Source organism: Cadophora gregata, assembly GCF_030347475.1.
Source record: "Cadophora gregata isolate MNR1 chromosome Unknown scaffold_14, whole genome shotgun sequence".
Taxonomy (NCBI): domain Eukaryota; kingdom Fungi; phylum Ascomycota; class Leotiomycetes; order Helotiales; family Ploettnerulaceae; genus Cadophora; species Cadophora gregata.
This window is the reverse complement of record NW_026695937.1, coordinates 577,601-598,279: the sequence shown is the minus strand read 5'-3', so window position 1 is coordinate 598,279 and position 20,679 is coordinate 577,601. Positions and strand designations below refer to the sequence as shown.

The 20,679-nt window shown below is 48.8% G+C and overlaps 6 protein-coding genes across 6 annotated transcripts; all 6 read right to left on the bottom strand.

Annotated features, from left to right (window-relative positions):
- Positions 1-3,213: 3,213 nt before the first annotated feature.
- On the bottom strand, positions 3,214-4,432 carry OCH1 (membrane-bound alpha-1,6- mannosyltransferase Initiation-specific; the record flags this gene model as incomplete). Its single annotated transcript, XM_058497633.1, has 2 exons — positions 3,214-3,305; positions 3,352-4,432. The coding sequence occupies 2 exons, from the start codon at positions 4,430-4,432 to the stop codon at positions 3,214-3,216; spliced, it is 1,173 nt and encodes a 390-aa protein (XP_058352359.1).
- Positions 4,433-8,025: 3,593 nt separating this feature from the next.
- On the bottom strand, positions 8,026-8,451 carry ONS95_004276 (uncharacterized protein; the record flags this gene model as incomplete). Its single annotated transcript, XM_058497632.1, has 1 exon — positions 8,026-8,451. One exon carries the CDS (start codon positions 8,449-8,451, stop codon positions 8,026-8,028), a length of 426 nt encoding a protein of 141 aa, XP_058352358.1.
- A 625-nt stretch (positions 8,452-9,076) lies between these two features.
- On the bottom strand, positions 9,077-9,373 carry ONS95_004275 (uncharacterized protein; the record flags this gene model as incomplete). The annotated part of the gene is made up of 2 exons (XM_058497631.1): positions 9,077-9,210; positions 9,304-9,373. The coding sequence occupies 2 exons, from the start codon at positions 9,371-9,373 to the stop codon at positions 9,077-9,079; spliced, it is 204 nt and encodes a 67-aa protein (XP_058352357.1).
- Positions 9,374-11,778: 2,405 nt separating this feature from the next.
- SAT4_1 (serine/threonine-protein kinase HAL4/sat4) lies at positions 11,779-12,960 on the bottom strand (the record flags this gene model as incomplete). The annotated part of the gene is made up of 1 exon (XM_058497630.1): positions 11,779-12,960. One exon carries the CDS (start codon positions 12,958-12,960, stop codon positions 11,779-11,781), a length of 1,182 nt encoding a protein of 393 aa, XP_058352356.1.
- A 258-nt stretch (positions 12,961-13,218) lies between these two features.
- ONS95_004273 (uncharacterized protein) lies at positions 13,219-15,787 on the bottom strand. The gene is made up of 6 exons (XM_058497629.1): positions 15,537-15,787; positions 15,279-15,457; positions 14,828-15,216; positions 14,535-14,690; positions 13,783-14,414; positions 13,219-13,644 (listed from the first exon to the last, which is right to left on the bottom strand). Exons 1-6 carry the CDS (start codon positions 15,688-15,690, stop codon positions 13,346-13,348), a joined length of 1,809 nt encoding a protein of 602 aa, XP_058352355.1. The 5' UTR covers positions 15,691-15,787; the 3' UTR covers positions 13,219-13,345.
- A 2,806-nt stretch (positions 15,788-18,593) lies between these two features.
- Positions 18,594-19,771, bottom strand: ONS95_004272 (uncharacterized protein; the record flags this gene model as incomplete). Its single annotated transcript, XM_058497628.1, has 5 exons — positions 18,594-18,790; positions 18,856-19,290; positions 19,345-19,429; positions 19,484-19,546; positions 19,601-19,771. 5 exons carry the CDS (start codon positions 19,769-19,771, stop codon positions 18,594-18,596), a joined length of 951 nt encoding a protein of 316 aa, XP_058352354.1.
- Positions 19,772-20,679: the final 908 nt, after the last annotated feature.

Below are 20,679 nucleotides of genomic sequence, written 5' to 3'. Positions count from 1 at the left end.
AATCCGGACATATCTGTTTCAAGAGTGAGATATTCTCACGTGGTGGTTTGAAAGGGAGATTCGTTTCCGTGCTTATTATTAGGTGTGCGGCTGAGAGATGTGAGAGCGCGGCGATGACTTGTGGAGAGTTGAATGCTGGGTTTAGAGGGACCTGAGATGGTTGTTAGCTTTGGGAATTGAAGTTGAGAATTCCAAAGAAAAATTCCGGCAATGATCCTTAGACTTCGTTCTGCTCCAATTCGGACTTCCTAACTGCCCAGAAAATAAGTCTATATGTCAACAGTCCACATCATCAGTAGAAGGTCACTTGACATCCACCCTCCCCTTTGTCGCCCTCCTGCCGCGCTTTCTCCACTTTCCTCACTTGACACCTCAAAATACAGCGTCGTTCCCTCAAAACGTCACCCTCTCCTTCCTCACACTCCCACCCGTCCTCAAACCCAATCTTCCCCCCCTCAAAGTCCACCCCCAAAATAACCCCCTCTCAACCCAAACCAAAAGAAAACCACCCACAACTCACCAACACCCCACCCGCCTTCCAAACCCCATACGTCGCAACCCCACACTCCCACCCACTCCCCAAACTAACCGCAACCCTATCCCCCTTCCTTACCCCCCTCTCCCTCAACGCAAACGCCAGCGCCGTACTCCTCTCATCCAACTCCCTATATGTAAGACGCTCGTTCTGGCTCCGTGAGATGAGCGCGGGTCGGTCGCCGTGGGTGGAGACTATTGAGGAGAAGTGTTGGGGGATTGTGTGTGGGAGGAGGGGGGGCTAGAGGGGGGAGGGGGGGAGGTTAGCTGGGGTTTGGTTTGGTTTGAGGTGTTGGGGGAGGAGGGGGGATGGAAAGGGGAGGGGAAGGGGAGGGAGAAGAGGGAGAGGAGAGGAGAGGAGGGATGGGGAGGTGGAAGAGGGAGGGAAAGTACCTCTGAGGGACCGATAGAGTAACTACTCGTCAATAGACCTCTCCTCTGAGCAGACAGTATCCTGGCTTTCGGAGCTCCAATCTTTGTTCTCTTCAAAGCCCTTGCCATTGCCATTCCACTGCTCGATCCAACGGCAGCTCTTACGTTCGAACTCCTCCATCCACATCCAAAACCCCAACCTCGTATCCCACCAATTCCCATTCTCAAGCTATTATTTCCCAGACACATAACCTTATGCATCATAGCGACTTCATCCCATAGGTCATAGCAGGTACTCAATTACCCAATAAGTCTGTCAGTCAGGCAGGCAGGCAGGCAGGCAGGCAGGCAAGTCGCTCCTCAATGCTCACTCGAATATGCTGGGGTAGGTGAAGTGATCGAGAGAATACATTATAGTATAGGTACGAGAACAGGAAAAATTGCGAAAGTAGATTGTAGTTGAGAGGAGCTCGGTCTAAGGCAGTACTGTAAGTAGCTCAGAGCTCGAAGCCGCATTAGAAGTGAGCTCTCCCGAGAATGCGGGGTCGCGTCGGGTGCCGAAACCTGGAAGAGGGCGGGGATGTTCCGCCCCCGGATGGATCCCCTGATTTCAGGTCACTCAGCGAAGCTGTCAACAATACCTAACCTTACCTTGGCAGATAGGAATATATGGAGACATCTGCTTGACCCCATGAACAGAACATAATTTCGAGTCACTGTACCTAGGTAGCAATTTAGAAGTCCCAATTACCCCAATTCAATTCATAGGTAGAAGGTATAAGTAAACTAACAAATTCTCTAGAAGCTCCAAATCCAAAAATCCTCATCGATATCTAATCAACATAATAAGCAGGAATGTCAAGAAAAATTACCTTACCTTACCATACCATACGTGGCACGAGAAGAGACAAAGGGAAATAATCCCCTGAATATCCGTCTCATCTCATCTCATCAAGGTGGGTTGGTTAGATTACATTGGTTACATCTGAGCACAAATGACGTTGGGAGTGTGTGGACAGGGGAGGCCAGGGGGAAAAGAGACATTTGTGTGATGTATGCAAGGACTTTACCGAGTACATAGCAGCCATAAAAGTGACATGATGATCACGCGAAGTCTCGAGTGGAAGGGGTACGAGTGCAGAGGTAGGTAGGTAGGTAGGTAGGTGAACTCTCTCTCCTGTATCCGTTTGTTGTTTTTGGTTTTTGTCGAGTTTACCGTGCTATCTCGGGATAGGTGAAAGCATAAGTGGTAGGTGACTTACCACACTGTGAACATCGAAAGAAACCGGTCCCACTGACTGCTAGGTCTCAAATGCACAGATCAAGGAGTTGTTGATAAACTGTTCGTTTATTACATATCTATATCCACATCCAACCTTCTGCCAACTGTCTGCTCTATGCAGGATTCCTTTCCTTTCCCTTCACCATTCAAGTCATCTGCATAAACAGTGCTTCATTCCCTGTCCATGGACTAATCTTTGCATCTCTCCATCGCCATCACATCCCCAAAATCCCATCTCACCACCCACACTCCTCTCCTCTCCTCCCTCACACAAACTGGAGCAGGGAGACTAGTCCAACAAACGAAACCCCAACACAAACAGAACTTCAAAAATCCAATCAACAACAACAGCAACAACAACAACAAACACACAAGATTTCAGCCCTTGAAAAACTCGTGTTCCTCTCCATCTCTGATCTGTGATCTCTTCGTTTCATTTCTGTGTACTCATATCCTTCTATCTCTCTTCCTCCCTCCTCAATCAACCCGTATGCTTGCTTGCCGTTTGCTTTTCCTCCAAGAATCCGAGACTGCAGGTGACAAGGACAAGGTATGCGGGAGTGCTGTTGGATCCAACGGAATGGATCACATCCATCCATCATATTGCTTTCCAAGCCCAACTATCATCTGAAAGCCAGAGACAAACAAACGCAGGAAGCATTGTCCAAGTACAGGAAATGCAACTTTTCGGTTCTTCAAATGAACCAAACAAACAGTAAAGGCAAGACTCCCACCCAAATCTATTTTTGTGCGTTCAAGAAACAAAAGAAAATCAGATATGCCCTCCCCAATTCTTCGTTCCAAGTCCAGCTCAAACAAAGGAAAAGTACCAAGAACTTATTAGTCGGATCGGAGGATCCTCAGCCAGTTCGGATCGAGACTGGGAAGTGTCCATGCGCCGCTTATGCATATGAACTCGAGAATGTGTACGCCTTGACAATGCAGTATGAAAAGAAGAGAGTTTTGTTTTGTCGCGCCTGGGTGGTGAAAAAAAATGTACAGTGAAAGTAGGTTGGTAGTTGGTTTTACAATTGTTTGTCTTTGTTGTTAGGGTTGTTAGGGTCGTTTGGATCGTTGGTTACGCCAATGTGTCGAAGGTGTTCGGGTTTCCATGTACCTGCAGAAGTTAGATTTGCTTCAAACAATGAAAAGAGGCTACATACCTTCGAATTCATGCTTGACAAAAGCCATTGGGTGATCGTAGTCTTCTGCTCCCATTTGTTGGACTCCAGGACTGAAACTGGTGATTGGAAGAACGACCACGTCTCCTACTACCTTTGCAGCAGTCATCCCAGTGAAATCCCTCCAAGTGATGTTTTTATCACTCTTTGAGGTATCGTAGTACTTTGGATCGTTCATGAAATCGAAAATCACGTCCGTCCACACAGCAGGTCCTGTATACTCAATGACCTGTTTGTCATTGAACCCCTTGAACGTCCCCAATCTCTTCTTCTTCAGCGTCTCCTCCGTAATGTTAGCGACAATGTTCCGCAGAACAGGGTGTCCAGGCTTCGATTGAATCGTCCACTGGCAGAACTGAATCCGTCTCGAATACCAGTCCGCCCAATCCTCTCGATCCGGATCCGCCTCAATACCAATCACCAATCCCACCGCATCTCTCGGCACAGCTTCCGGCAACCACTCTGCAGCCGACTTCAAGGCATGCGTGTCGATATCCGAATAGATCCCTCCTCTGGCCAGCAGGATCAGGTAGCGGAAGAAATCAGCCTTCAACACCGGCAGGGGCATCGCATCATATGCCTCCAACACCTCCGGCACGCTCGAATACAGATGTCTCAGCAGATGTACCGCAACCTGATCCGTGATGACCTCGTGTATGAATCCCGGGTGCTTCTCACTCCAGGACGCCTCAGCCGGTCTGAAATTCTCCCCGAACTCCCCGGACGCAGGCGTGTACTTCCACGTCTGCCAGATGTAGGCTGGGAACTTGACCTCAACGTCGTACGGGAACTGGTATGCCAGCTTGTCTACTAGGGGCGCGCGAGACATGTCCATCAGTAGCTGCTGGCCCCCTGCCTGCTTCTTGGGCAGCCTCTCGCCCGAACTCGACACGAGCGTCTTTTGTGTGTGGCCTGTCTCGCTGGTGTGTTCGGAGGCCTGCCGTGACTCGGAGGTTTGAGGAGGTAATTGATCTGTCGGTGATGATGTGTGTGATCGGGTGGTCAGGAAGAGCATGGTGAGGAAGCAAGCAGCTCCTATCAGAGCTCGCCGGAATGTTAACATCGTGTGCAAGCAATTGACAGCAAATGCTGTCCGGCAAAGCGAGGAAAGAAGAGGGGAGGGGAGGAAAGGAAGGTCAGCTTCCTCGTGGAATCGACTGCAGATGATGATTGAGGGTCGAAGTCGTGGTGTTGTTGAGAAATTGAAGATGTTGAGAATAGGACAGGACAGGACAGGACAAGATAGGATAAAAAGTCAGGGCAGGGGGAACGTGAACGGGGGACTCTTCGGTGCCAAGGCGTAGGGTGCAAGGCAAGGCTGTGCGTGGATGCGTTTCAAAAGTCGATCGTTTCGCATTCAACAGGTAGGAGAACGCTGATCGGGGGCAGCCAGTAGTAGTGAGCCAGGCCAGCGAAGCAGGGGCGGGCGGGCGGCGCACCAATTACGTCGACGGGGCGGACGGAGCGGAAGGGGTAGGGTAGAGGGTGTCAGTTGCATTCAATGCCGTGCGCCGTCACAAATGCTTGTGCGTGCGATGGGATAAATAGGTAATACTGTAATGTTGGCCTCAGTGATTGAATTTTGAAGTGCGTGATTTTGATGAGAAAGGTTTACCAACAGTCAAGTAGGTCAGGTTAGGAACTTAGGACGCGCAGGTAAAGTTAAAGTACCTACAATACTGTACTGTACTGTACTGTAAGTACCTGCCTTAGGCTAGGTACCTTATGTAAGGTTATCGTGCCTATCTAGGGAGGTGTCGTTGTTCTTGTTCTTGTCCTTGGTCTTGGTCTTGGTCCCAAGGGTGGGAAGAAGTCCAAACCAGGGAAATGTCGTGTCCAACCAAGAACTTCAGGACTTCAGGAGGACTAAGACTACTGCCATACTCGTACAGCTACTCGGGAGGAGTGGAGCTGAGTTCGCTGAATCTAACTGAACCCAGTGGGCCAGTACTGTGGGGACCAATTAGCCTTGACTTGCCTCTCAGGTCTGACTCTGACGGCAGTCACTAGTCGGTCGAGTCGGTATCGCCGCAGGAGTTGGTAAGAATAATAATGGAATGAATGTACGCAATCCTTTCTACGCAATACAGTAATAATCCATGATGCTGTCAGCTTATCGTTATATACTTTATTGATCTAAAGGAGGCGAATTAGACATCATCCCTCGCCTGTTGCTTTCGTACAAGAAAGGTACGGTAATTTACGTATGCAGGCAATTAGCCTTGACCTGGCCTCGCCTACCACCATCGAAGCATTCAACCCCGAGAATCTGGTACCCTAGCCCGCTTCGCGACCACTGAAACCACCTCACTACTCACCCCAGAGAAAATAAAAATAAAAATAAAAATAAAAATAAAAATAAAAATACCACACACACTCTCTTCTCACCACACCTCGCTTGTCAGGCCTACCTTATCTGTCCTTTTCTTGGCTGTACTTGTATTGCCTGAACTTGAAGGGATGAGTGAACGAGCCTCCCTTCCGATCCACGGACTCAGATGTTCAGACGAAAGCTTCGTCGCTCAGGCACTGCACGTGTCGGTTAAAAGACGGACTACTGTCGAGGGATTCGCAAGCTCTGCTTCACGTCAAGGAAAATTAAGAATTCAATCCCTCCGCTATTTGACTGCCGGTCTGGGTAGATGCGGGGCTGGATGCAGTACGCTGCGTATAGGACGTTCCGCACAAGTGATTCATTTGGCTTCCCGTAAGTAAATTATCTGGGGGAAGTTCCAACGTGTCTTGTACTCATGCGTCCATTTACACCGAACATACCATTGCCACTACCTACCCACAATCACATGCAGCAGCGCAGCGCACCATGCCATCACCATATGCATACTATGCAGGCCTACTTATGCGGAACAGTGGATATTTGCAATTATCGTGAACATCATCACTTCGGCGTTTGAAAAGGCCTGGAAGTGCATCGGAGCACCAAAACATACCTGCTAAACACTAAAGATTAAACAGTCACCACCCACCTCTTGCATGTGCTTGCTTCCCCATAGCCTATCTAAAGGGAATCGATTAAAGAGGCATGAGGCCACAAGGCACACTAACACACAAATAAGCCCTTGTATCAGGTACACATGCCACTTTAACAAGCGAGAATTCCTACCTAGAGGTATGAAATCATATATAGAATCATCAGCTTTAACGCGATTATATTAATTGTTTCTAGGAACAATAATTCATAGCTAAGATACGCAGTTTTAATGCAATTTTCAGATATCTCAGAAGTTGTGATTTCGTTACTTAAGAAATCTAATTTTATGTACCCACGCAAGCGACTATCGATTTCTCTAAGTCAGTGAGGTACGATCGCAAAAGCAGCATTGGTAGGTTTTGGTGCGACATGTGTGTGTGCCTTGTGGCCTCATGCCCTTTTAATCGATTCCATCTAAAGGTAGGTAGCCACGTAACCCACTCCACTCCACAGTACCCGTCATCGTCATCGTCCTGCCTATCCACAACACCACCTTCTTTTACATTCGTACCTTTTAAACTCAAACCCAACCAAAGCCAAAGAAAAAAAAAAAAAAAAAAAAAAAAAACCCAAAACTGCGTGATCTACTCGTAGTCCCAATCTAGGTAAGACTTCAAATCGTCAACCCGGCACTCACACTCGGCAGAAGTTCTAGACTCGTACTATAACGGTATCTAGCTTTTTCGGCATTTCTCCTCTCTCTCCCAGGATGAAGCATGCTTGCGTTCGCTTACTGCATTGTACGACATGCGACGACGACGACGACTACGTGAGCGAAGCTTTTTCTTAATTTAGGTAAGGCAGGTAACATGTCCAGGGTACGGTACGGAACGCACAGCTGTGCGTCCGCGGAACCGGACGCGTAGAATTGATTAAAGTAAGTAGGTATTCATCCACCTCGCTTCACATGAGAACTATGATGATTTTTTCTGGATTGGATTGGATTGGATTGCATTGAATCTAGGTAGGTAGGTAGGTAGGTAGGTAGGTACCTATAGCAGGGACGAACGGAACGCGGACTAACATAAGAGGTTCAAAAGAGAGTACGAGTTGGAAATTCGGAATATTAGACTTTCTATGAATTGTTTTTGATACGAGAAAGTTATGTTCTATTTAAAAGTCTCGGCATCCGCATTTTCGGTATCATATCGAAAGATACTCAAGCCTGCTACTCCACGTGGGAAGACACTTGGCTTCCTTGAGTATTAAGGTACCTATAGGTATGCTCCTCCATTGCTCCCCAGCACAGTACTTTCCATTACGTCCAGGCTACATTGTCAAATTCCAACAGGAGAGATATTACCTGTAAAGGTAATTATAAAATTCAAAAGTTTTCAAGTTTTAAATGTAGATATAGATTAGATACCCAGTTCAGTCAGTCCTGTGACTCCCATCATTTCTTCCCTCAATTGCCATATGGAACACACTTACACTATTTGTAGAGACGGAGATGGCAGGATGGGATGGACAGCCTACAAATAAACGAGGAGTGCAACGAAATTCCAGGCTGTAGGTAGGCGGGGAAAGGGAAGCTTAGCGCCTCGCTTCAGCATTGTTGATTGATGATCCAAAAGCTCCCAGGCTCCATCAAGTATGCTCCAGAGACACAAAGTAGTAAATATACGAATTAACGCTATGTTACCACTAAACAGTCCAAACAAATCTCGCTAGTAAATACACGTAAAACAAGACATATCAAAAAGCGACAATGCATTACCGCCACTGTGATTGAGAACATACGCCGGCGGTCCGAACTTCAAATCACAGTTCTTCCCAACTACAAACAACACATTCGTACATGTTTCAATACGCATGCAGACAGCTGCGCACTCTTCAATACTTACAGTATAAGGACTGCCAGCCGTGTACGAAGCCAGCGAGCCGGACCCAGCCAACGCTATCCCATTAGCCTGGACATTGCACAAACTTCCAGCCGGTGCGGGAGTAGCGATAGCAGCTTTGTAGCATGATGTCGAGCAAGTGAAACATGACATTGTGTAGAGATCGTAGACGGTGATGCCGCTTTTCTGAAGATTAATATTGTGCGCGTTGATTCCGTCGATGCTGGCGAGGTGTGAGACGGGTCCGTACATCAAGTTACAAGTCGTGTTAAACGTGAAGTAGAAGTTGGTACATTTGGCTGTCCTTCTGCATATTGCAGCGCAGGCTTTGGGGTGCGTGACAGATGGCCCGCTCGTGTAGGTGGTCAATATTCCTGCCCTATTTTCTTGCAACTGGGATCGCTGAGATGCCGCATAAGGACCCAGATGGGGGTCTCATTGCGAACCCAATTCCAGTGCATGATGTGGAAGTGGGGCTGGAAGTGGTAGTGGTAATGGACGTTGAAGATACCACTGACACTGAACTTGTGCTCATGCACGTACCCCAATTTGGCTGACTAAATCTCAGTTTAGTATTATTTCCGCCACTGAATAGCTTATGGTAAAGGTATCAATGCCCGCGATTGACATGAAGCAGTTGAGACGTACCATCCAGTTCCACAATCAGACAGGAGTGATCCGCATATTCCATCCTTGTTGCAGCAACTCCCATACACTTCATTGCAAGTCAAAGACTGCGGGCCGCCACAGGTACCATCCGTCGTATTACCTGCTAGTAAGAAGGGTAGCACACTGCCGTTCCTGACTGGTCTTTGGCAGTTCCCCCATTAACAGACATCTTCACCGCAGAAAGAAGCACCAGTACCGCAATTCCCATTCAGATTGCAACAATCACCCCATTTCCCGGCGCAGAGACGGCTTCCGAATTTAGGCCCACAGGTGCCATCTGTGCTATATACTCTGTCACCAGCACATGTGCCCTCATAGCAAGTGCCTCGAGCGCAATCTTCCCTGAGATGTACGAAATCAAGTCAGTGAATAATGTAACTGTAGTATCATCCTGACATGGGAATGAGACATCCCATCCGCTGAAGAGTTACTTACTCTGAGTCCCCACATTTCCAGGTCTCCGAATTGCAACACTGACCATAATCCATGCCGACGCACGTTGCATTGTTGTGCTTCGGACCACAGAGGCCATCCCAAGCTCTCAATGGCTCGATAACTGACCATCAAGGATCCACTGGTCAGTTGCTAGCCGAAAGAAATAGTGTATTGATACTCACATCCTTCAGTGCAGTATTCTGTTCGTGACTGAATGTTTCCACAGTCCGGATCGATTTCAGGATTTAGAAAGAGAAACCTCTCGACCGTGATATCGTCTTCGGTTGCGAGCTTCTTACACGTGTTTTGGTCTACCTCAATTCCAGTGACGCCTGTGTAGGGGCAGTTGAGTTCCCCAGCTTGGATATGATAGTCATCATCACTGTCGAGTCTCCTGATGATGGAGGCAGAGGAACAGAATAATCCGGGCGGAGGTCGCTTAGGCTGGACTCGGTCCAGTTGGCTGGTGGACAAATGGATATTCCCGCCGCATTCGCGGTATATGCAAAGAAAAATGGAACAAAGATGGTAAGGGATGTTGTCCTGAAGGACGAACGCGTCAGATATGAGGAGAGCCTCATGACTGCCACACTGCCATCGAAATAAACTTTCTATTTTTCAATTAACAAGTGCAATTCAGTCGAGCGACTGATGGCGTGCCTTCTGAAAGTCAGAATATCAAAGCGCGTGCGCAGCGTACAGAGACTAGTGAGGGAGTTGAACTTGTCTCTGATCCGAGGGTGAAGTGAAAAGAACAAGAAAGTCCGATCTTCGTAGTAAGTGCCAAGTCAATTCATACAGTGTTTCCAACAAAATGTCAATTGCGAGAGCATCGAGCCGCTGGACAATTGGCTCTGGATCCTTTCGCTTCATACTTAGACATTTTCCAACCAACGGTTGGAACATCGTTCGGTGATTGCCTCCAGATTCGCATACTCCCCCTGTATTAAAGCTTAGCCACCTTCCTCCCAAGCTATGTACCGCCGAGCAATGCGGCACGTTGCTTAATCTGCTTGATACCATAGCGTGATGCTCATTCCTTATTGTGGAGAGAATCCGGTTTTAAAGCACTGAAAAAGGGGAGTAGAGTAGCATGCGGTACCAGGAGCCAGGTCGGGGAAAGCACTGAGCATGCGTTTGGCTCGGTTAAATGCACCTGGTTCGGCATGCTGTCCGTGCTCCTCAAGCGAGAACCCCTGAGAAATGCCTCTTCAAAACATCTCCTGCATAAATACAGAATCCACAGCATGTTGCACCTTAGAAATCTGCCGATGCTTATCTTGTTACTCTCGCTCCTTGCCTTTTGACAACACAATTAACCCATGACTGATCAGCTTGCACGATGACATTCGAGTAGCCCATCCAAAGCTCGTCATCGATGATGAGCCTCTGGCGCCAGGAACTGAGCTCCTTGTGGATTCTAGGCGACCAGCAATTTTATGGATAGAGTTGAAGCACGAGAAATATTCTTTAAGGGGAGAGCTTCAACCTCACAACTTCTACAGATGTACATTCTACAATGTGCAATTTCGATGTTATCAGATTCATCATCTCACTTTCGTGTTCCTTCTATTGTCAAGGGATTCAAAAAGTTAACTCAAAGACATGCGACACAGATAATTAACCTCACAAGAAGCTATCTCTGAATCCAGCCCTGTTACAACTCCCCAAGTATCTCAGTCATGATACAACGTTCCCGCATCTCGCCGAGATGAGCCCTGGCAGTGGGCAGGCAAAACGGAGGCTCGCTTAGATGTCAACAACCAATAATTTTTAGACTAAAATACCCGAACAATCAATTTCTCCTCGTGCACAAATTAACATTCGACCTCAAGAGAAAAGTTCTTTTGCCAAGAGCCAAAGCTATATTCTCATATCAGACTTTGCTGCAAGTGCACAGCAAGGCAATGTGCGATTTACCCAAGTCAACTCCTTCCAAATTTCTCTTCTTCCGAGATCCCTATCATCCCAAGGCAAGACAAGGTTTCTAGCCACCGAAATCCTCGGCATGCAGCAAGCACTAAACACCAAATTACAAACCCAGCTTCCCCGCCGAGCAAACATGAGTCTCCCTCGCCCACGCCGAGTTCAGGATCCCGTTAGTCATGACACGCTGGTTGGCTTTTGGACGGAAAATCCGGTAGAGAACTTCAGCACAGCTTTTCTTTGCCCCGTAGAACTGTCAGTGACTTGACAGTCAACATGTTTGAGAGGGCTTGCATCAAAAGAAAGGAGGACCTACGCTTCCAAGCTGGTTGAACAGCTCAAAGGTCTGTTTTCCTCTGCACTGAAGATATCTGGCGTAATCCTTGTTGCTCACATGTGCTTTGTCCCAGCACAATTTTCCGGTCCGCATTCTGTGTTGATGGGGAATACATCAGCACTGGTTTGTCAAAATCTCTGGGGGATAAACAAGATGCGATACGGGGTTGGCAAGTTTCTCGGAGAGAGAAGAGTCTGAGACCTCACATGAACCTACAAGATATAGATCATCCCAGCTGCCCAAATATCCAAAGTTCGTGGATCGAACAGCTCTCTTCTGTCGTTAAAACACTGCGGGGGTAGCATTTGTGGACTTTCAGGTCTTATTCGATGTCCGCGAGGAAGCCTCATCATCGTTGCCCAGTTCAGGCAGTGTCCGAAGTCGGCAATCTTGACACATCCATTTACCGTTAATATGAGATTATTCAGCTTCAAATCGTAATGAGTGATATTACGACTGTGCAAGTAGCTCAAGCCACGCATGAACTGCATAAAGAAACAATCCGCTTCTTCTCTCTCGAGGGGCTGCCTGTCGATGTCTCCCATACGGGCAGAGTCCAAGAAGCAGCCGGCTCCACAGAGCTCTAGCGCTATACACAGGCGACCTTTATCATCGCGCATCAAGTCTAAGGCCTTTACGACATTTGGGTGATCCAAGTCCCAACTCCAAAAGTACTCTTTGCTCATTTTCTTCTCAAACTTGTTGAGTCGAGCCATGTCGAGGTACTCCTGATCTGGTCGGTACAAGTGATGCTTTACTTGGAACCCCTCACTCATTTTGGAGAGCGGCACGGTAGGTCGGAATATCTTGATTGCGACAAGCGTTTCTGATTTCGCTTTGAGATTCAAACGTAGGGTTTCGGCAGCTTTGGCGGAAGATTTGTGTTGCTGGCGCGTCTTGTCCATGACAGCCGTATCAGACTTCACTTCACGACCGAAAACTTGGAGAGCTTTGGTCAAAGCCTTGTATGCCGAGCCCCAAGAAGTATTCGCCGCCGCGATACTCTCTTTGCCAGGATTACGAGCAGCTCGTAAGAGCTTAGGATCTGAAGGAAGGGTATTGGAATGGTGAGAAGGCTTCGTAGCAGATATGTCTTCGTTAATCGATTTGTGAGCAAGCCGTACCTCTCCCCAACCGCCACCTCCTAGGTATTCTCTGACTTCTCCATATTTCTCCGCCAGAGTCTGCGTTGAGTCTGTAGACTGAACGTCAAAGAAAGCAGTACAGAAGTCGAAGCTCGTATTGGGAAGAATTTTATCCGTATCGGGGGCCCAGTGTGGTCTATTGTTCTCCTTTCCATCTTTTTTCTTGGTATTCTGGTTTTCTGTTGGGACGATGGGCGGAATTCGGTGCTCATGGCCTCCTCCTGGAGTGCGAAAGAAGCTATGCGTCATTGGATAAATATGCCTTGCAAGGTCTTCCAAGCCCATTATATATATTTTAATGAATGAATGATGTGGACTAGACGTTCGCCAGTTGAAAGCTGTGGGAATAGAAATTTGGAAACAGGACTCAGAGCTCCAAGTATGACTATCGTTCTGTACCTTCTTTATCTGACAGCCCCGGCGCTCACTCGTCCCTTCCTCGCCAAAAAGTCAACAAATAATAATCTCGTTAATGAGTGCACTAGCTTGCCAACCAGCTGAGCGAAATGGGTATCCAAAGAATTAAATTTCCTTTCTACATATCTAATCAATCAAAGCCTCGCCATAATCATTCCAATCATTGATACAAGTCAAATTAACAAAATCTTTACTGTATCAACACCAAATCAACCCTCTAAAACAACCCCGCGCCCACAACACCAACAACCAGCGCCGCAACAGCAATCACACCCGAGACCATCTCTCTGCTCAACCGCCCACTCGACGGTGTCTCAGTGGGAGCAGCCGATCCTGTAGGCGAAGATGGCGATCCCGTGCCAGTGGGTTGAGCGGTGACAGTACCGTTGGCATTCATGATGCGTGACGCGAGCGTGATGTTGACGGGTGATTGAGACTCGATATAGCCGGTGAGGACTTCGTCTTGGGTGTCGAGGATGCTGAAGGTGGTTTTCTTCTGGAAGATGTTGTCTCCGCCTAATTTCTACACGTCAATACAGGATCCTAATCGTAGTGTGTTTTAAGTGCATGTCCCGGCCGGAACACCAGCCCCTACTCAGGAGGGAGTAAAGAGAGGGGTGAATTGAGGGGTAAAAGAATCAAGGGGGAACGTACCACCGGCCAAAAAGTCCAACGTAACAACATTATACGTCTCCTCCCTATCCAACGCCTCTCCCCCAACATTCAAACTCACCAACTTACTCCCATTATTCGCCTCCGAATTATATGTGATCTCAATCCCATCACTAACCTGAATGATACTCGTCACACTCTTATTATTATACTGATTAATACCAGTGTACACCCCCTCCAGCGTCTTCCACAACTCATCACCACCAATCTCGATCTCCACAATCGCATTCCCGAACGGGAAAGAAGTTAGCACTTCTCCACGAGTGATGGGTCCTGCGTCGATAGTGGCGCGAACTCCACCAGAGTTGATGAGCGCGAAGTCAGCGGTGTTTGATTGGTTGAGGCGGTAGGAGAGCATGGCGTCTGCCATGAATTGGCCGAGGAGACATTCGCTGCGGCGGCAGGTCGATTGGTCGAGTTCGACGTTCGAGACGCCAACTTCTTCGGCGGCGAAGGCTTCGAATGGACCGCGCCATGATTGGATTTGTGCTTGGAGCTCAGGGTCTTGTTCGGTGGCGTTGGTGAGGTGGATGGGTGCGCCGTGGTAGGCGAGGATTTTGCCAGAGGGGTCGTAGGTTACGTCGATGTATCCGAGGTATTCTCCCCATCCTGTTCTCAGTCAGCTTAATTCCTCTCGACAGAGTCTCAAGAATGATGGTACTAACGGTAACTGTTTCCCAAATGTCAGCATATGGTCTATGAGCTATTTCGACAAGATATCCATGATGACTTACGCAGTAACAATAAACACCTCATCACCGTCCTTGTTGGTCTTGATCGTAGGATACGCTCCAGCAGCACCAGTAAAGTTACCCAGCGGCGTATGAGAATGACCTCCCATAATAAGCTGGAGACCAGTAGTAGCCTCAGCAAGCTTCTGATCCTCCTCGCTGTATTCCAGTCAGCAAACCACCCCAACACATGTTGTTTACGTTGCTGCTTTTCAATCGCTTAGACCCCCGAAGCGAGCAGCCCTCCAAACAGAATAGGTAGGAAAGACAGCGTGAGGGATGAGAGGGCCACATACTATCCGATATGCGTAATCGCCGCAATCCTCGTAATATTCGTCGTGCTCTTAATCAAATCAATCGTCCTCTGCACAGCCTCAATCGCATTCGAGAAAGTCGTCCCGGGTCCCGAGCTCGAAATACTCGGCGTATCCTCCGTCGTGACACCAATAACCGCAAGCTCATACTGAGGATAGATATGGAAAGGTTTGATAGTGGCATTCAAGATACTATTGTTGGATTGGATATTGGCGGAGATGATTGGGAAAGTGAGGTTCTCGAGGAATGCACCGAGCTTGTCTGGTCCGCCGTCGAATTCGTGGTTGCCGAGGGTCATGCCGTCGAAGCCCATTTGGTTGAGCGTTTCGGCGATTTTCTCGCCTCCGTAGTAGGAGTAGAAGAGTGTGCCCTGAGGAAGGTCAAGAATTTAGTCGCTGTCACGTTAGAAGGGGCTTGAAATGGAAGACGAACCTGGAACTCATCGCCAACATTCAAGAACAAGCTATCATTATGTCCCTTTCTCGACTCCTCAATCACAGTCTTGACTCTCGCATACCCACCAAAACATCCCAAAGTCTTATTCGTGCAATCTGTTCCCGAAGCGCGGAACTCATCCAAGTGAGCATGTACGTCGTTGATGTGATAGAAAGCTGTCAATTGATCCATCAGCACTCATTTCTCAAGTGACCCTCCCGATCAAGTAAGGAGAAAAATTGGAAGCAAACTCACAGATATTATAATTCCCCTCAGAATCAATAAACCTCTTCCCCAACCCCCTCTTACTATGCAACGAATCCTCTTGTACCTGCGCAGCCGCAGAAACAGCACCAACCAACAATGCCGACGCAACAACCGCCGACTTAGACGATGTCGAGAACTTCATTCTTACAATTATTGCCTTGACTTTAACCAACTAACTTCACCAAAAAGCCAAACCAACATTCAAGTCAAACCCCCCAAAAGACAAAACAGCGCGTCCCAGAATATATATCCCCTCCCTCCCACAAAAACATTCCTCAGCCTTCCCACCCCATCCAGCTATCTCTCCCTCCACCCCCGTCACTCACCCTCTTGGCGCCTCCGCCAAGCATCCATCTCCGTCCCCTCATCCCAAGGCACAAACCTCTCCTCCCTCGAGACCAACCAATCACACCCCTCAAACCCAGCACCACGACTCCCATATCAACAAGGGACTCGGTCCCTCCGCTCTTGGCATACAGGTCGCCAAGACTCAAGAGGGATTCCCTATCGCACGTGTATGCCACCTGCCTATTCAATCGTTAATGTCCCCATAGATATGAAGATGAGAACTGGCAGCTGTGAGCTCAGCTTGTCCCCCGCACTTCGCCGGTGGTGCAGGCGTGGTTGGTTTGATGGGGGCCAATCAGATGGGCATGAGGTGAGGAGGATGTGTGGTTGATGGTTAATGCGAGGCTGAGATGTGATGTTTTCTATCTATGCCGTGGAGCGGGTGCTGTTTACGTATTTGTGTATTCAGGTAAATCACAGGTACAACAAATTGCTCACTCACTATGAGAATAATCTCACTCTTCCCTCTCACTCATTCTCTCACTCATTCTCTCATCCATACCAATCCCCAATACCCAACCCCCACTCCCCATCTCCCCATCTCCCCATCTCCCCATCTCTCCCTCCCCTTCCATCATCCAGCACCCAACGATCCAACCACCAGACCAAACCAGACGGGCAGATCCTACCACATACTCGGAGATCTCCTGTACTGTACTACCCAAATCACCACCACTCCCTCTTCCTCCTTCCCTTCCAGTCCTCCCCTCCCGCCGCCTCGTCCGTCTGCCAAGCTACCAAGCTACCAAGCCCTCCAAGCCCGTCCAAGCCCAAGATACCGTTACCGTTCCGTGCCATTGGTTGACGAGCATCACTGAAAAACACGTGGAAGAAGAGGCTGACTTTCGGGAATACCTGTATCTCGTGGCGAGCTCCTTGGCTTTGAATAAGGTGGAGCGGTACCGGTCCTGTAGTACTGAAGTGGAACTTGTCAAGAGCAGAGAGACAGAGAGAGTGTGTGAGAGGGTGAAATTTCTTTAAAATTCAAGTAGAGCCATATTTCGCTTCAAATCAAATACACATTAAACGCTATGGCAAGTCCAACACCTGCTCATTTTCTCCAGCGCCAGTAACAGTAACAGTAACAGGTACAAGTGCTGCCACCAACTCCTTGATTATTCGGCTGCTCAATGTCGACTTTGCAAATGTCCATCAAAAACTATTCGCTTGCCAAGAAAAGCTCTTTCCCCTATCACCAAAAACAACATCCCAGACACCAAAGCCAGAATCCTACACTTTTCAAACGCCTAGTCTACTCAGAAGTTAGCTCCTAGCCCAAGCAGCGCACGCATCAGAAAAGGATAGTTCGGGAGAAGAATGAGAGATCCTGTACGTGCATCATGGCTCAAGGGTGAGCGGTAGCTGAGGCGTGTGAAGAGATCCACCAGAGGAAAGACCCGGTGAGTGCTGGAACGCACAATCCATGGAGATAGTCCTTTGGGTGAAAGCAGAAAGAGAAAAGGTATTGCGACCATGCCTGTTGGCCTCACGACATGGTTGACGGATATCTGTGCTCCACGGGATATAATGACGAAGAAGATCCACAAATTGATGTCAAGCTAAAATGGCCGTGAAATATATGGTATTGCTTGTGAACCTCTGATTGATGGAAGAGCAGAGATTGGCACTCTGCTCCTGAATGCTCCGTGACATGGATTCATACCTTCATAATTCAATTCTTTCTTTTTCGGCTGATCAGCCTGTTTTGTAATAGGGGTTGACCTGGTTCTAGGTTGGCTGCCTAGCCAAGGTGCAGTAAGTATAAGTGTTGAAGTAGACGACCAGGTCCTGAGGTGACTCCGTAGGGTTCCAAAGAGGTGCCATCCGACTGCCCTAGGGAAAATCCATATCGGTTCCGAATCCATGGTCCAGCTGAAGACCTCCACTGTAACTGTCTGTGATGAGTGACTCAAGTCAGTACTGTCCACGGTCAATCGACATCCAGTGGAAATCCGAACGGGAAAAGTGAAACTGATGGATAGATATCTTCCAGTTGAGATGGGCCAGCGCCTTGTGTGGAGTATATACAAACTCCTCGTCGTCCTGCTGCCTGGCCGGATGCAACCGCGCTCTATCGAACTCAAAAGTACCCACCACAAAAGTAGGAAAATGTAGAAGATAAATCCAGGCGGTAGTCCAGCGAAGCAAACGATCCAGGCAGCAGATTTTGAGGGTATCCAAGAGACTAACAGAAAAATCAAAGCCATGGAGCGCCCCCAATGGCCTGTACAATGCAATCACTAATGCAGTTGACAGCAGAAACCGTGAATATTCATATCCTTCGTTCTCCCATGGTCCGGTTCGTAAAGGCATCAAAGGCAGCTACCACTGCATCCATATGGCCATCTCGTCCGCTCATGTAAAAGGGTTGTACGTAACCGATGATCGATCCAAATCCTGAGGTGAGAGTGTAAGGACCACGATGTGGAATCCAATTTGGTACGAAGACCCCCTGAATCTGGATTCTCTGAAATAAGATGCAATCTTGCGGTTCAACAAAGGCTGATAAAACACTGTGAAACGCTCTCTAAAATGGTCTGGGTTCCATGACTGGGTAAGTGTCCGGCAATAGTCCAGGCAAGATCAAGGAATTCCGGGGAAAGAAGCAAATGAAAAACGCCAACAATGCAATTCGATAGCCAGTCCTTGTGATGCGGAACGCATAGACATAGGTAAAGTCAAACGGAAACGGAGATCCTAATGGCGACCGCTACGATGATGTCTGTCACGGACTTCTGGGGCCCTTTCACGCTCACGCCTGGACGACGTATTGGAAGTGGCCTGGATATTGGACGACGAAGCCAAGGGAGGTTGACTGTTGTATGTGTCCGCGTATTGTTGGCCTCTATCATACGAGTCCTGAGGATCATACGAGGGGCCTGAAACGGGAAGGACTAAAAAGTTAGATACCAATCTTTTCGAACAAAGCACTAAGAAATTGGCAGGTGAGTGTACGCACCCTGCCCACGACCATAGTAGGGATCGTTCGGCTGTGTGGCGTATTGCTGCTGGGCTTGAGCGGCTGCTGGCCCAGGTTGGCTAGAATAATAATTACTCCTGGGATCAGGCTGTTGCTGATATGATGGACTTGGGGCATATTGATTGCTCCGTGGGACATTGGCTCCAGACGGACCAACAGGCACACGCGAACGCTGGTCAGCTACCAAATCTGCTCCAGCGTAATAATTATTATCCGGAACGGCATATACAGGCTGGGCATATCCTCCACCAGCCGGCTGGCCATAGGACTGCTGTTGATACTGGGGACCACTGTCATATACTCCCTGTACTGCTGGTGTTGGAGCAGAAGAATACCCTGGATTTGCTCCTGGCACTTGCTCCGTGGGACCATAGTATTGCCTGGACTGATGTGTGGTGGAATCACGGTACCCCACTATAGGTGTGTTAGATTTTCGAGCATTACCGTCCGAGTCTCGCATGGAGATACCATTTGAAGGTTGGCCTCTTGAAGCGGTAGCTCTCCGCTCGGCTTCCCATCTGTCAGAATCTGCTTTCAGATCTGCGATCATAGCCTATTGTTGACAACATTAGTGAGGATCTTGTGTGACACGAGGGTGCGATATTACGGTCGTGAGGTTCCGGTAAGCGGTGATAAAGTAGCCCGTCTGGACCTGTCGAGTAGCCGGGTTCTAGAGAGTCATTAGTATGGATGGATGAACTGAGGTGTGTCTGCAGAGATGTACCTCGTAGGTGCCCGGCCGTACGAGAGCATCGTTCCCTAGATAACGGCAGATGTCGGCCGTGATGACCTCTCTGTCGATGCCATCTTTGGGAACGAAATACTCATTCGTACGAGCCGAAGCTGATGACGGTGCTGCGCGTCTATCGCGTTCTCTGTTGTCTCTGCCCGACATGATTGAAGAGGTCGATGGAAGAGTGGGAAGGAGAAAGGAAGGACGGCCAAGAAGTAGGAAGGATGGATGGGCGAGTGCAAATCACGTAAACCACGGCAGCCTTGGGGACAGGATAGTGTGGTGGTACAAAGATCTGGGGGGAGTGAGAGATGAAGAAAAGCCTGGAATGGAAATCCAAGGTGGAAGAGCCGGAATGATGGAGGGGGCGGGGGAGCCTCGAAAGAAATAGATCCTGCGACGTTCTTCCTGTGGTCTGGTCGGTCTGGCCCTGGCGGTCCTGAGTGGGTTGATGGTTCTAGGCCAATGATCCGGAACGGTGAGTCCACAGGGAAATGCGCGGGCGACTCGCAGCTGAGGACGGGGGTGCTTCGCTCTGCTGTGATGCGACGTGATGTGGCCGTGTCAGAGGATGCGTTGAGGAGGCTGCTGAATGGCAGAGAGGAGTGCAGGCAAGGAGTGGTAGTGGTGGTGGTGGTGGTGGTGGGTTGTCGTGGTGGAGGGATCCAAGAAGCAGCGGCAAACCTTCGCCTGTGCACTGGGCCAAAAGGGGCCTGGGTGTTGCTGCTTTTACTGTCACGCGTGGCGCTCTGTGGTCGCTGCTTTTACGCACGGTCCGTTCAAGTGTGCAGACACGGCTTCCAGCCTCCTGCCCATCAAGTTTTCAAAACTTCACAGGAAGCGTCTCGTCTACTAAACGTGCGTCTGGGCTGCTAGCTGTGAAGCTATCACCATGAATTGAACACCGCAAGGAGCACCGTGCTTGGGCTAGCACTGACAGTAGCACAGCAGCTAATGATTCCGAGATCGTGGAAAGACGCCGGTGATCGCGCTGCTTGGAGGATGCCTTTTTTTTTTTGGCTGCGGGTGGTGCGACAGCAGCGGTACAGCCGGTACGAAACAGTACAGTG

Coding starts and splice junctions, on each gene's coding strand:
- ONS95_004273 (XM_058497629.1), bottom strand. CDS start 15,690: ATGAAGTTCTCGACATCGTCTAAGTCGGCGGTTGTTGCGTCGGCATTG. Junction 15,217..15,278: donor ATGTTGGCGATGAGTTCCAG/GTTCGTCTTCCA, acceptor GACCTTCCTCAG/GGCACACTCTTCTACTCCTA. Junction 13,645..13,782: donor GTTGGACTTTTTGGCCGGTG/GTACGTTCCCCC, acceptor TGTAGAAATTAG/GCGGAGACAACATCTTCCAG.